Consider the following 16,021-nt stretch of genomic DNA (forward strand, 5'->3'; position numbering starts at 1 on the left):
TTTAAAGGGGGAGGGGTGGCCATTCGCATCCTGGGTGAATAGCTAGTTAGGAAAACCGACCTTGGCTTTTACTTTCTGAGGCTGGGTCTCAAGAACAGCAGGTTGGCCTTGAACTTGTGGAGAATGACCTTGAAGTTCTCGGCACACTCTTCTACCTCCCCAGGTACGAGGATTACAGGCATGTACAACAGCACTCGATTCTATTGTCCTGAGGCTCAAACCCAGGATATTTCCTGGACAACAGGCTAGCCCTCTACCATCTGAGATACATTCCCAGTCCCAAACTGACATTCCAGATAATCAAAATAATTTTGTGTAAACTTGCACACCACGGACAGACAGACAGTCAGACAGACAGACAGACACACACACACACACACACACCCTGATCATGTGTTTAAGCCCCCCAGCAGAGACAGCAACTATTCTGTTGTGTTCGATTCATTATGTAAGTCAGGAATCCCTCCACACAGAGGATAGCAATGATTCTGAGAAACTTACTAAGTACAAGTCTCTTAGCTCCTGGGGCGATTTTCCATAACAGTCAACTATCTTAAAACACCTTAGTGTCATAGGCTTCGTTTTGATGTGCTGATCCAGACAGAGATATTTAATTTCCCACATTGCCCTGAGGTTTTCAATCTGAACAGCACATCATTGTGTTGCTTGTCATGACACAGTACTCACTGCCTTGCATGGCTGCGTGTATTCGCATGTGGTGCTTGCTGTATCATGCTTCCCTCCTGTAGCATTTCCCCAATTGTTGCCTTTGAAATATCACTTTAAATATGCCTTTCTCTTGGGTTGTATGGCAGGAGGCAGGACATATGCAAATGCTCATCTTCAGGGATTCTTCTGCCCCAGTCTTTAGTTGCTTGCTCACTTCGAATTTACAGCACCCAAGGGCGGCTAGAAATCTCCACAGTGCTTGTGTGTCAGCTGGAACATCACCAACACGGGGCAACCCAGCTTGAGCTTCACTCTGTCTAGAAGTGGGCATAGGGAGGCAACTGAGCTGCTGGATGACTTGTTCTGCATTTACTTAGTGTGTGTTTGTGTGTGAGTGTGTGTGTGTGTATGAGAGAGAGAGAACACGTGTGTGTCCTAGCAATGGATTCCTGACACAAAACTCAGGTGACCAGGTGTTCTCTGGAATGAGTCCTCTCAGATCTAAAGTGATTTTTAAAAAATTTTCTGACCCCACCAAGTCTTTTTTTTTTTTTTTTTTTTGGAGCCTTGCTGTATTACTTTTGGCTAGTTTCTCGGAGATCCACCTGCCTCAGTCTCCTAAGTGCTGGGAATGATGTGCCATCACCTCTGTATTTGTCTGTGGTTGTTAATGTCTCACAGAGTGTGTTGGAGTTATAGATCCGCGTGAGAGAATCAACCACTCTGGAAGTCCTGTGACCATGAAGGAGCACACCTCTCCGTTCACTTCGGACTTGAGGTCACTTAGAACGTTGGAATCGTTTTCTTCCTTTTGTTTTGTTTTGAGGTAGGGCTTCTCTGGAACTCACTCTGTAGACCAGGCTGTCCTCGAGCTCACGACTCGCCTGCTTCTTCCTCCCAAATGCTGGGATTAAAGGCGTATGTCACCTCTTCTGGATGAGAATAGTTTTCAATAAAGTTTTATGGCTTTCTTCATAATATTTTTACTCACTTTTTTCAATGCACTTGTTTTTGATGTTGTAACTATATCACTTTACAAACTTCTTGTTCAAAATACAGAATTACGAAAAAACAAATCATGACCATAGGGCTCAAAGTGCTATGAAGTGAGCTCACCTGGACTGCTATTTCTAGATCATTCTCAGCCCCTGCAGTCTCCTCTAGTGCTCCCTCCTAAATATTACTCTTTCCTTCTCCAAAGGAAACTGTCTTGGTTCTTCAACCATTGTGATCAAATGTTTTATTCTGTTCCTAGCCTTTTCTGTCACTAGGGTGTATGTGTGAGCCTCCTGTGGCCGTGTTTAACAGTTCCTTCATCCCATGATACACAGCCTTCTGTTACATGGATATATGATACATTTATCCATCCAGCTGTGATAGACACTTGCTTGAATGATCCCCACCCTAAGCAATCTGGTGCTTTTGATGTTTTAATTCATATGGGTACTTTTTCTGTTAGGGCAATTATATGTATATACTCAACTTCAGTAAGTAATGCCAAACAGCTGTCTAAAGTACATCGGCACCAGCTGTGTCTGAGTTCCCAATGCCCACTGCAGCTGGCACACTGAAGTCTGTGCTGGGTAACAAACCATACCAAAATGTCAAGTGACATGTAACAATCATCATTTATTTTCCACAGCGTTGTAAGTGTTTTGGCTTCCTCTGTGTGGTTCTTCTGTTTGTAGGCCTCTCTGGTCTCTGTGGTACGTGCACACACACAATATACACTCGCATAGATATACCCATATACACAGAAATACAAAGAAATTGGGGGAAAAGGAAATCCTTTTCACTTGTTGAATGGGAGGATCTACCCAACATCGCCCTAAATCTTACCAGAGTCTCACGGCCACACTGTTCCATCTTTGTCCAAAGGCTGATTGTTGTTGAGACTCTATGGCCTGCTGGAAAGAGTACTGGATAGTCTACCCTCAGACTAAGATCTTTTCATGTTAGCCCTGGCTGTCTCGCTGGACTTTGCATATATAAATGAAGAAGTTAATCAACCACCAGTTTCACGATTCTGCTGGGAACCCCTCTGGTCATGTGTCTATGTTCTCTGTGGCACTTTGGGTTAATCACAATAACACAGGCAACAGTGTCACTCGGCTTCCCGTAGCTCACTAACCCAGATCACCTTCTGAGCCTGTCTTAGTGATGCATCCCCTCTTCATCTCCCCATCACCCCCTCTTCGTCCCCTCATCACCCTGGGCCCGGTGTCGGTGCTCTGTGTTAAGTTACATATGGCGTAAATAAACTTCCACATATATTGGTTTTTGTTAATTCGGAATAGCAAACCACCTTAAAGAAAACAGTGGCTCAAAACAACAGTAATGTATTGTCCTGATTCAGGTGATCAGCCGGGTGACCTGGGCGGTTGTCCCACTCTGTGTTGTGGCTGGAGCTGTCCTTTCCCTGCAATCTAAGTGGCACCTTTGTCAGAAGTCAAGTATCCATATACACGCGGCTCAGTTTCTGGGCTTCTATTGTTTTGGCGATTCTTGAGCCAAAATCTCATGGGCTTGTTACCTTAACTTTAGGATAAACAAGTCCTGACTCTTCCTTCTCTGCCAAGCTGCCCTTTGCTGTTCTAGATACATTTTCCTTTTTTTTTTCTTTTGGTTGTTCAAGACAGAGTTTCTCTGTAGCCTTGGCTGTCCTAGAACACGTGCTTTAAGCCAGGCTGACCTTGACTCACAGAGATCTGCCTGCCTCTCCCCTCCCAGTGCTGATATTAAAGGCTTGCACCACCACCGCCCAGCTCTAGATACATTTTCTAATCAGTTGTTCAACGCTTTTTGGATTTTGGTTGAGATTACACTGGGTGATAGAGTAATTTGGGAGAATAGACATCTTTAACGTACATGTTCTTATTTATAATCTATTAATATTTTTTTTTGGTTTTTTCGAGACAGGGTTTCTCTGTGGCTTTGGAGCCTGTCCTGGAACTTGCTCTGTAGACCAGGCTGGCCTCGAACTCACAGAGATCCGCCTGCCTCTGCCTCCCGAGTGCTGGGATTAAAGGCGTGCGCCACCATTGCCCGGCTTCTATTAATATTTTTTGATACACTTTTTAGTTAGTGTTCTATGTGGAATGCTTAGCCCTCATATTTGACTTGGATTATAAAGGTTTTTTTTTTTTTATAAATGACACATTGTTGCTTAAAGTCTCTGTGAGGGACTGGAGAGATGACCCAGTGATTAAGTGTCTGCTTCTCTGGAGGACCAGGGGTGAGTTCCCAGCACCATGTGGCAGCTCACAACTGCCTGGAACTCCAGCTCCATGGGATCCGGCTCCTTCACACAGGTGCACATGCAGGCAAAACATCAATGCACAGACAATGAAAATAGATCATTAAAAATTGTGTAAATGTTTGTGAGCATATGGAAATTGATTTTGCCTGTTGAACTTTCAGAAGCAGCTTTTAAACATGTCGAGTTGCTGTTGATTCTGTAGTATAAATGTCAAAAATGGCAATTTCTTTTCTCTCATTAACATTGTTACACATGTTTTTTGGTTATTGGTTTATCACACTGCAAAGAGCACTCAGAACAATGTCAAATAAAGATGCTAATTGTAACCTGAAGGAAGGGTCCGCTTCACTGTAGAGTTCCATGCTTGACATACATTTCTTATCTATACTCATGTTTGGATTCAGAAACCCCCCATGGCTGCTTTACTAAGGGTTGTGTGTGTGTATCAATGAATAGGTGGTAGAAACTTATAAAATACATGCTTTGTGTCTACTGAGATTATTATATAACTTCTTTGTTTAGTTTATGATGATAAGCACATTGATTTTATGATGTCGGATTATATTTGACATATTGTAGTACATGTCATCATGTAGTAATCTGACATAATGTCACATTTACATTTGAAGACTAAATCTAGAGCTGGGGATGTAGCTCAGCCAGTAGAATACTCGTCTGGCATGCCTGCAGCAACTCTAAGCTCAACCCATAGTGTCACATAAATCCCAAGTAGTGGAACAGCCTTGTAATCTCAATATTAAGGCACTTGGAGGGGCAGGAGGATCAGAAGTTCAAAGGTCATCCTTAGCTAACGCACGTTAGAGGCCAGCTTATGCTATAGACCCCTGGGAGGGGAAGGAGGAGGAGAAGCAGCAGCAACAATTGAATTTGGTGGGTGGGTGATTTCTGCATCTCTGTTATGGTAGTAAACCTTTAGTATTCCTTTCATATTGGGAGCTGGTATCAAAGTTTTATTTTGGAATCGCCACCCTTTTCTCCCTTCTTTGAAAGAGCTCACATAAATTTAATGTGACTTATTCCTTAAATCGTCAGTTGATGCAGACATTAGTTCTAAGAACAAGATATCGTGCATCTTGTAAGATCAATGCAGTCCAAGCAGTGTGTCAACAGCAGGCTCACAGCACCGGAAGATGGAAACCCATCTTTCATGTTATGCTACTGGGAAAAAGGTAGAACAGTAGTCCAAAGACATTTAATATACAGAGTGAGCTTGTATTTTATACAAAGGGGTACAAAATGAATGTTACTACAGGAAACTCATTACTGACTGCATTTGCAGAAGTGGACCATGGTGTGGTTGGCAGTCAGAGTTCAACATCTTCCCCCTTGCTGAGGCAGGGTCTCTCTCTTGCTTCTGCCGCTGTACTGCATATACTAGGCTGGGTGACACTTGAGTTTTTGGCTCATTTTCCTGTTTCTGTTTTTCAAATAAATGTAGGGCTGGCGAGATGGCTCAGAGGTTAAGAGCATTGCCTGCTCTTCCAAAGGTCCTGAGTTCAATCCCCAGCAACCACATGGGGTTGTAATGGGGCCTGGTGCCCTCTTCTGGCCAGCAGGCATATATACAGACAGAATATTGTATACTAAATAAATAAATATTAGCCGGGTGGTGGTGGCGCACGCCTTTAATCCCAGCACTCGGGAGGCAGAGGCAGGCAGATCTCTGGGAGTTCGAGGCCAGCCTGGTCTACAAGAGCTAGTTCCAGGATAGGCACCAAAGCCACAGAGAAACCCTGTCTCGAAAAAACCAAAAAAAAAAAATCAATTAAATGTATGTGTGTCGGGCTTACAGATGTGGGCGCCACACCTGGCTGGTTACATCACTTCAGGACCTGGAACCCACGTCATCAGGCTTGTGCAGAAAGTTCTCTCACCCACAAAGCCATCACCCTGGTCTCATACCTCGATTCTTAACCTCCAGGAATCTTGAGATTTAAAAAAAGATTGATTTTTTTAAAACTAAAATTTGGAGTGATTGGGAATGCAGCAATGAGTAACCGTTTCACACCAGTTCTGAGTGGGCAACAGCTCTTCCGAAACCCCGTTCTAGCTCTGCACTTTCCCAGCGGAGTAAAATCGCTTGTTTTAGATTCAGATCTGGATACACGTATATAAATACAAACTAAATGTCACATTTTGGAGTTCGTGGACACTTGGTGGGTATTTTCATGGTCTACTCTACATATGCATAGACATACCTGAATTGTAAATTTTGTGTATGGTTTACCTGTATATTAGTGGATATAGTAATTCTGTAATTCCTATAGAGAAAACAATTAATATTGTGGTTGTTTCTAAGCGTTCTTATCCATACATCTGTTAAATGGAACCAATAGTTCCTAGAAGTGGAAGAAAGTAATTTGCTGAGATGTCACTCGGGAACTTTCCCCAGCGAAGTCTGGAAATGGAGAGTTTCCACACGAGATTCAGCACCTGGACTCCTTTTAACAACCGGTCCTTAAACAGACAGGTGAGTTCCATTCTCTGCAGAACATGTGTGTTCAATTGGTAAAGTCAGTTATACTGAGTACATTGAGTCTTATGCTATCATGTTTTTAAAGAAAAATCATTTAGCTTTTGAGTCTTTTTTTTTTTAATAAACCTGACTATGTCTCAGAGTGAGAGGCTCCTCACTCAGGACTCTTGTTACCCAGGAAGGCACCGCATCTGCCCCTCCCCATCCTCCAGGACGCCGTGGGCTTCTGTGGTGGGGGAGGGAAGTAGGGAAGGGCTTCTGAGAGGTGGCAAGGGTGCTTTCATGTATGTTTCTATGTGTCTTTCATCTGTTCTTCTATCGTATGCACACTGCATGATTCCACGGAGCCCCAGAGCGCCTGTTCTTTTGAAAAGTAATTCAAGAATTCTTTGAACTGTAGGGCAGTCTTGCCAGATTTTCATGGAGACTTGAGTTCACGTGGGTTCAGCTGCTTCCACATAGTGGGAGGCAAGGAGGTAGCTGGCAGATAAAACTTGATCAACAGTAAAGACGATGGGTTTGCATATGTCTTTATGTAAAAAAGTCAGGCTGAGACCAGGCTTTCAGAGATGTTAGTTCACGGTGTCTGTCCTCACTGGAGACACAGTTCACAATGGTATTGTGCAATTATTACTCATTTTCAGTTTCATGGGCATTATAAAGCTCCAGATCTAAGAGCAAAGAAACCAAATCCTTACTGAATGGTACTGCTTCCACCATTCAGGGAGTAGGGCCTGTAGACAAGGTGGAACACTTGGATTCTTGCCCTGGGCCACACTAACCTAGGTAAACACAGGAGCAATGGCTCATCATTGCCATTTGTTCTCAGGAGGCTCTTTCTGGCCCCTCTGTAATTATACACCCCCTGGTTTTCCCCACTGGCCTACCGACAAGCCCTAGCTTGCCTGGATGCTGAATAAAAACACCTGAAGGCCAAAGCAGAACCCCTCCAGCGTGCCTGAAAATTACCTGTGAACTGCCGTGAGCATGCGACTATTAGCTGTGAGGTTACTAGCTGACCAACTGCTTAGCAACTGAGACCTTCTAGAAGCCGACAGTGAAATCTCGTTTTCCTCTCTTCTAGCTCTTTCAAGAAAGAGTTACTCTCATAGGTCACTGGTTTGGCCTCTGGACCCACAAGCAACGGCAGGAGTTCTTATTCACAATTCTTTCACAATGCTCTAAGTCACAGCTCAGGTAAAGGATTCCTGTCCTTATTTCTCCCTTCCCCTTTGGCACAGATAGTGTGACATTTGTTAGTTGAAATCACAGCCAGGGAGGCTAATGTTCTCATCAGGGATTAGTATTCTAGAGGTCATTAGCTTTCTCTCTCTCTTAGATTTATTAATTTATTATGTATGCAATGTTCTGTCTAAATGCATGCCTGCATACAAGAAGAGGGCATCAGATCTCATTATACACGGTTTTGAGCCGCCATGATGTTGCTGAGAATTGTATTCAGGACCTCTGGAAGAAGGGCCAGTGTTCAGTCTCTGAGCCATCTCCCCAGCCCTTCATTAGCTTTCTCAAATGGAGAAGGTCACAATGGTTCTGCAGCTCTTGGATATTTCCCAGGTAGCAGAGCAAACATCAGACTCAAGAGGTAATCAGATCAACCAGGGACTTATTAAACAGCCAGCTAAACGTTAGAAATACTCAAGATGTGTGGCTAACCAATATATTCTAGAAAGCTCCTCAGCGTGCCTGGACCTGACCGAAGAACCTAGCTGGGCCAGTAGCAGGTGCTGTAAGGATGGTTTTGCAGGATTCACCCCCAAAGAGGTGCTCTTGAGTCCTTCTGGGATAACTGCTGGTAACTTCAGCCAACCATCATAATTTGATAGCATTTCTGAGATGTTGCTCTTTGTCCACGAAGTGAAACTCTTTACCAACTCTGTCAAGCCTGCAGAGGAGACTTGAGGAAGTGACTTATTTCCTACCATTTGCTCCGTGAAACTGGGTATATCATCAGTTGGGGTTAGTTGATTTCACTCTGAGCTCAAAGAGAAACTAACCTTCAATTTCTTATACAACTATCAGAAATCATCAAGAGGTAGGTGTGGTCAAACTGGCTTCTTCTCCCAAAACTGCCTTCCACCCTTCCTTCCAGCTGCCTCTGCCCATCACATTGAGATCAGTTATTTATTTTTTTCTCTTCTCCACTGGCTCTCGCTCCTGTATCTGTGTGCACAGAATAGAATGTTCACTGAGGCTTCCTGGTGGTGGTGGTGGTGGGGTTACTGGAAGGAGACAGCTCCCTGGCTGTGTTGAGTGAATTGCGAAGACTCTTTTATTTAAATAATCTTTATTTATTTACTTATACTTAAAGTGTGTGTGTCTTGGGAAGAAGGGGTACCAACAGAGGCCTGAAGAGTCTGTCAGATCCTTTGGATATGGAATGATAGGCATCTGTAAGATGCTGTGCAATGTGGGAACAGAACCAGGCTCCTCTGGAAGAGCTGTGTGTGCTCTTGACCACTGAGATAGCTCCCAGCTTTAGCACAGGCTCTTCAGTCAGTGTCTGAAGGTCAGGAAGGCAAGTTTCCCCATTGTTATTTGCTGTTATTCCTTTTACCCTACCTTGCAGCTTTCCAGAAAAAAAAAATAACCTACCAAGCCTCATAATCCATCATCACTTTGCACAGTTCATTCCCGTCTCAGGGACCATAAACCAGCAGTTTCTGATGTAACCACTGGAGGTCATTAGAGATCTTGTATGTTTGAGGCCTGACAGTCAGCTGGTCACTGGAAATTGCACCCTTGGCTACCTGGATGCTTCTTTCTGAGGGATAAGCATGTGCGACCAACATGTTCTGTAGAATGTCTTTGCTATGCTTGACAGCAGCTGTGTTCCCACGGGGGGGGGGGGCGACGAGTGAGTCATAGCTCATGCAGCTGTTAGCATGCTCTGGACTGCTGATCTCACAGGAAGTTGTATGTGAGTTGCTGGTTTCTGGATCTGACTTCTGAGGTCATCTTTAAACTGTAGGGACAGTTTTGTTATTGAAACAGTCTGTTTCTCTTCACGCTCCCCCCCCTCCCCAGCTCAGGCTTTGACACTCGGAAGACTTCACCCACCCTCAACGGTTCCCAAAGGTTCACTGTGGGTCGCTAACTAATTCAATTAGAGCTGTGTTTCATGTTAGTTCTAGAAGCTCAGCTCAGTTCTAAACAAGTTAACGGAATCAGCTTCCTTTAAAACACCTTTATCAAAATAAATAAATAAAATACATCTTTCTTGAGATACAATTATTGTACGATAGCATTTGACAAGCGCAGGATTCAAGTCATTAGTTTTAGGACCTGCTCAGATTTATGAGGTCATCTACAATGTAAGTGTAACGCCTCATCGTCCTTCCCAGAGCCCTCTTGGTCAATAGCAATCATTCTCCATCTCCAGTCGGTTCAAAGGTGCCCATACATGAGTCTACTTCCTGTGTCTCTAAATTTATCCCCTCTGGACCCTTTGTATAAACAGACCCAAGCAACACATGATTCTTTCATGTATTAAAATGGTAAGCTTTATGTACTTCATAGCACACTTGAGCACTTTTCCTTCTACCGACTAATATTCCACTGTGTGGGCTTGTCCTATTCAGCTGATAAGACGTTTGGTTTGTGTCTCCTTCAGGCTGTTGAAGATCACGTTCCTGTGAACTTCTCTATCCAATTTTTCTAAAGGGGTGCTTGCATTTATTTATTTATTGGTTATTTAAGACATAGTTTCTCCGTGTAGCCCTGGCTGTCTGGAACTCTCTCTGTAGACCAGGCTGGCCTCAAACTCACAGAGATCCGCCTGTCTCTGCCTCCTGAGTGTTTGCACTAAAGGTGTGCGCCACCTCCGCCTGGCTAAACTTAGAGGTACTTTTATTTTCCTCTTTTTGTTTGTTTTTCTTTTCTGGCCCTTTGATCTTTTTAGCGTAGGTAGAAGAGGGCTTAGTGGTAGAGTACTTGCCTAGCGTGTGCAAGGGCCTGAATCCAATCCTCATTATGGGGGAAAGAAGCTATGAAGCATATATGTTTAGGAGTGAAATGAATGGCTCTAACAGTAACAGTGTTATGATTTATGAAGCGAGGACCGCGGCGGGTTAACGGACAGACAGATATGCCATGCAGAGAGAGCTTGGGTATGGGGAGTTTATTTAGTGAGTATTGGGAGGGTGTAAGAGTAGGGTGGTATGGGGAGGAAGAGAACGGAGAGAAAGAGAAAGAGAAAAAGGGACCGAAAGAGGGGGAAGAGGAGGGAGAAGGAGGGAGGCAGACAGCCGAGCTGTACAGAGAGAAGGGAGAGTGGAGTTCAGTTGGGGGCGGAGCTTGGGAGTAGGCGGAGCTTGTCTCTTAAAGGGACAGGGTACTCAAGTGACAGAGCAGACCAGCACAATCATAATTATAACAAACAGAACCATCAAACTCTAGTTATTTATTCAGTGTTCCTTTCGAAGCCTCCTTATGCCTGTAGTCTTTCTCCTCCCATAACTGCAAACTTAATAAGAGAAGCAGACATCACTTGGAAGCTTGAACTCTGTGTAAACTCTGCTGTCTTTACAGACCATTGCTTCTCCCAGAACAGGACCAGTGTTTGTTCGTTTGTTCGTTTTACAATCTGTTTTTTAAAAATCCCTTTCAGACAATATATTCTGATCACACTTCTCCCCTTCTCCAAGTCCTCCCAGATCCTCCCCAACTCTTCACACACCCACTCCACTCCCTTTCTTTCTCTGGAGACCATTGTTTTAAATGTTTATTTTGCTTTTTTCCAAATATGTTTTAATTCGGATAGCCACATTTATAAACATGGTATTTCAATATCAGTAGGAATGTTATCCCATGTTTCTTTGAAACTTAATCCCTAATCTCTATGAGATAGATATATTTAAACATCTAAGACTTGACATGCCACTGTTAATTTTTAGGATGATCTTAAGTGGAATTTTATAACTAGGATATTTTTCGCTGATTAAGCGTCTCAGGCCGTCCTTCTGGCCAGTGCTCCTCCTAGACTTCCCTCTCCTGGAAGTGTTTTTGTCCCTCCATCACGCGGTTTCCCTGGGAAAGAACAAGCCTCATGACTCCCACTGGTGTCTTCCTTTTTCCACTTGACTCTGAAGGCAACTGGGCTGCTGTCTCCAAGTGTCTGTCACACTGGGAGAAGCCTACGGAGGACCGTGACTCGCTCTCCCTGCTGCACTGGTGGGACCGGTTTTAAATTGCTTCTGCCCAGCTGCCAGCATTGCCTTCCTACAAAGGCCTTTCATTCCGGACCTGGAGGAGTTTAAACTTGTTGCCTTCCTGGGTGGGTGGGGCAGCGCTCACGCAACTGCGTTTTCAAGAGGTGGGGGAGGGAGGGAAGAACGAAGGTCTTGAGCAACGCAAGAGAGATCAGCCCTGGCCATCTGTCTCCATCAGAGCAGAATGGACGGGCGGGCGGGCGGTGAAAACATCTGCACCCAGGTACACTTAAGAACTCCAGTACACTCATCCGCTCTTTCCACGAGGAAAGGGAGGGAAGTCTCACTTCTGTGTGTGGCCTGAAGAGGGAACCAGGTGTGCAGTTTTTCAGAGACAACGCACTTCGTTTTAATTTGGAGCCCACACAGCTGTGTCACTCAGCGTTCAGAAACTCATTCTAATAGAGAATAGTTCCAAGTGGCAATGAGAACGTTGTTAAGGAAAAAATACCTTTAGTGATGGTCTAATCCTAAAGCAGGATGGAACCAGCTTTTTTAGGACCTTGACAATGAGCAGAGGGATCCCTGCTGTGGGATTTGCCCCCAGAGAAGGGTGCAGCTTGATCTGCAACACAACCAGGCAAAGTGAAAACGCTAGCCGAGGGGCAGAGCAGAGCAAGTGGCTGGAAAATCACTGGGAGGGAAGTGCGGGGTGAGGGGATTCGGTCTAAGCCAACCTAGCAAGCTCCTGCTGGAGACAGGCCAGGGGATCAGACGTCCTCTGAGGAGCAGTGACGGACCAGGAACCTGATCACATTTCCAGGGTGATCAGGTTTCAAGAGGTTGGGGTTTGGCAATGTTGTTTGCTAAGACTGGATTTTACAACGGAGCTCCGAAGGACAGAGGAGGCAGCCCAGGAGCCTGAGGTTAGAGAAGTTTGGTCAGAAAGGTGTAGGCCGTGCTCAGAGGCGAGCTGTATACTTCTGCACTTCAAACTATTGTATCTGGACGTGCAGAGAGTCTGGAAGCTAGGACCATTTTGTCTCTCTCCTCCCCTAAGGCCCATGTTCTGAGCATTCTCCAGCTTTCTTCACGGTTTCGTTTGAGACACTCACACACTGAAAGAATTATTCTCGTTCATTGCTGCAATGTTTTTATTTTATGTGTATGGGTGCTTTCACCTGCCTGTATGTTTGTGCACCACAGGTGTGTAGTGCTTCAGAGGCCAGAAAAGGGTGTTGAATCTCCTGGGACTGGAGTTACAAACAGTTGTGAGCCACCATGTCCGGGCTGGGACTGGAACCCAGTTCTTTGGAAAAGCAGCCAAGAGCTCTTAACCACTGAGCCATCTCTCCTGTCCCCTCCCCAACAAAAATGCTTAGTTTAAAAGGAAAGGAGAGCCGGGTGGGCAGTGGTGGCGCTCTTCTTTAATCCCAGCACTCAGGAGGTAGAGACAGGTAGATCTCTTTGAGTTCAAGGCCAGCCTGGTCTACAGAGCGAGTTCCAGGACAGGTTCCAAAGCTACAGAGAAACCCTGTCTGGGCGGGTTGGGGGGAGGGGGTAAGGAGAGAGTATAGTTGTGGGGGAGGAGTGGAGTAGTGGAGACGTAAAGCAAGGACTTGCACCTAAATTCTCAGTTCTCTGTATCCCCTCCTGTAGAATTACCCACCATATGGGATGTCATCAAATACAGCCCTTTGTTTGTCTAAACCACTATATCCTAAGACTGGCCCCAAAGTAGCTCCAGTGTACAGGGGAGTGGGTTGAGATGTAAGAAAGGAGCAGGAAGAAGTGTTCTTCACTCTTCCCAGTTCTCGCCTAGGGTTTACACACTCCATTACCTGCACACCCAGCCCATTCCACGTCTCTTTCCCCTGTTCCCCACCCCTCAGGTATTAGATGCCTGGGGATTATTTGGTTACCTCATACCCAAAGGCGGGAGAGTCCAGGGCACCTGGGGATTGGACTGAATTCATCACGGGATTTACATCCTTGAGTGTGTTTGGTTGAGGAGAGGCCTTGAGTGTGTTTGGAGGGAGTGATTCTGCCCAAGAGATGTTAGCAATGTCTGCAGAGAACTCCTCGAGGTGTTTTCTTCAACCTTAAACTTTAGCTGGCACTTAAGGACGGGTGTGTGCCCTCTCCCGCCCTGGGGTCTCTGGTGTGTCAAGATTAGTGCTCAGAGTCCTCGGGGAAACCAGCTCAGAGAACCAGAACATAAGGATGGCGAAACCAAAATGCAGAAATCCTGGGCCCGTGATGCCGTCATCGGTTCCTTGAATCTGAAGCTGCCCTGATTAGAAAGTCTAAAACAGTCTTTTCTATTTAGTAGCCACGTCTCTGGTCATCTCAACTCTGGGGGGGAAGCACTTGGCAATCACACAGATACGAGAGAGCCCATCACACCCACACATGTGGTCTAGGTAGTTAATCAGAGGTGTGTATAGACACTCTCCTACAACCACGTGTACACGCTGTGCTGTGTACTTGAATCAGCTGCAGCCACAGAATCGGCCCCGCTGCCAGCTGCTTCCTTAACCAGTGGGAAGTCAAGTTCACAACCCCTGGCCTGGAGTTTGTAAAACACAGATCATGAGTCTTGATAGAGACGTTAGCTCAAGTAGCCTGGAATCGGATTGAGGAAACTGTTGTCAGCAAATTACCCAGGTGATCCGGTGTGTGGCCAAGGACAACACAAGGTAGGCTCTCTAGGCCCAAAGGCTCCCTACTTCCTGGAGGCGGGAACACTGGCTCCACCAGCTGCCCTGGCTTTGTGTGTTTTGCATCCTACACTGCTGAGACTACTTAGTGGTTTTAGAAGATGCTTCATTATGCTGTTGGCCCTAAACTTGACGGGAATAATGAAGGAGATTTTCTTCCTATGTGGCTGGAAATTCCAGGCATAGATCTGGTTGCAGTTGAAGTCAAGTTTCAGCAATAAAGCCAATGCCTTGTGTCTCTCATTCCCTGCTCTGCCATCAGCGGCCTTGGCTTCTTAGTCATCATCAGTGTTTCTACAGTGGAAGAAAGTGCATTGTTCGGGGTTTCATTGTAACTGGACTAGCTTATAGGTTCAGGCCAGCACCCTCCCATACAACCCCCTCTACCCCTGTGAAGGCTATGTTTCCCAGGCTAGTACCGGGGTGACTCGAACTCCTGATTCTCTTGCCTCCACCTCCTGAGTGCTGAAGCTAAAGGCCCGTGGCATGATGCCCGTGTACCTGGTGCTGGGGATCAAACCCAGGGCTCTGTGCATGCCAGACAAACCATCTACTAACTAAGCCATACCTCTAGCTCAGGACAGCGTCTGGGTGACTGCTGTCAGAGACTGAGCCACATAGCGTAACTTGGCCTTGATCCTGTGCTGCTCAGATCTAGAGTTAGAGTAAGTTTCTATGGATACCCACGGACCACAAAATAGAAACTGAAGTCATTACCACCTGTAACTCCTCCAGTTCCAGGGGATCTTATGCTTCTAGCCTCCTCAGGCACTATACTCACACGTACACACACACACACAAATAAAATATTTTTAAAGAGTAATCTGTTGGGCTGGGTATGATGACACACACTTAAAGACTCAACATTCAGAAGATTGGGGCAGTCAGATGGCCACGTGTTTAGGGCCAGCCTGGGCAATGTAGCCAATATCAGGGTAGCCAGGGCTACAGAGTGGACCACTATCCTAAAAAAAAAAAATTAAAATAAATACATTTTTAAAGGGGGTTTATTGTTTTGTTTTGCCGAGGTCTCACTATGTATTTGTTCTGATGTGGACTACAATAAACCCAATACCTTGTGGTGGATTTAAATAGGACTCGTGAGGCTGGAGAAATGGCTCAGTGGTTAGAGCATGGGCAGCTTTTCCAGGGAACGCAACCTTGAATTCCAATACCTGTTGGGACTAATGAGTCCTGGCCTTCAGCTGGATGTTGGGATTAATGAGTCCTGGCCTTCAGCTGCTCTTCCCTCCTAGAACCTTCTAATTCTAGTTACTAGAAGCTGTGCCTAGCTTAGAGGATCAGAGGATGGGATTTTCACCTGTTGGCCATTGACTGCAAGGTATTTAAGCCTACATGGCGCTAATAAAGAGGGGTTTTTGTAGCAGTGTTTGAAGGTCTGTGTGTCTGTCTCTGCGTGAGTATTCTCAACCTCCAGCCCCTTTCCCAAAGCTTGCGAACTGGGGTCTAGTGCGCGGCAAACACCCACACAGTAGCTCACAAGTTTGTGTAACTCCAGGCCCAGAGGATTTGACAGCCTCTTCTGGCCTCTGTAGGCACTGAAGGCTCATAGTGCACAAACATACATGCAGGCCACACACCTGTTCACATAAAAATAAAGGAAAAAAAAATAAAAACAAATTAAGTAGATCTCCTAGATTTCTCTAGGAAATGTATAGGTGCTCTCCCCTCAATGTTCCCTTTTAAC

General features: G+C 45.3%; 1 protein-coding gene across 1 annotated transcript in view; it reads left to right on the plus strand.

Annotated features, from left to right (window-relative positions):
- The first annotated feature begins 6,248 nt into the window (after positions 1–6,248).
- Positions 6,249–16,021, plus strand: part of Ect2l (epithelial cell transforming 2 like) — a 56,530-nt gene continuing 46,757 nt past the window's right edge. The window contains exons 1-2 of the mRNA XM_075948320.1: positions 6,249–6,419; positions 7,510–7,622. Of these exons, the coding sequence (XP_075804435.1) occupies positions 6,318–6,419; positions 7,510–7,622 (215 nt within the window). The 5' untranslated portion in view covers positions 6,249–6,317. The remainder of the gene's footprint in view (positions 6,420–7,509; positions 7,623–16,021) is intronic.

Source organism: Microtus pennsylvanicus, chromosome 1 (genome assembly GCF_037038515.1).
Source record: "Microtus pennsylvanicus isolate mMicPen1 chromosome 1, mMicPen1.hap1, whole genome shotgun sequence".
Lineage (NCBI taxonomy): Eukaryota > Metazoa > Chordata > Mammalia > Rodentia > Cricetidae > Microtus > Microtus pennsylvanicus.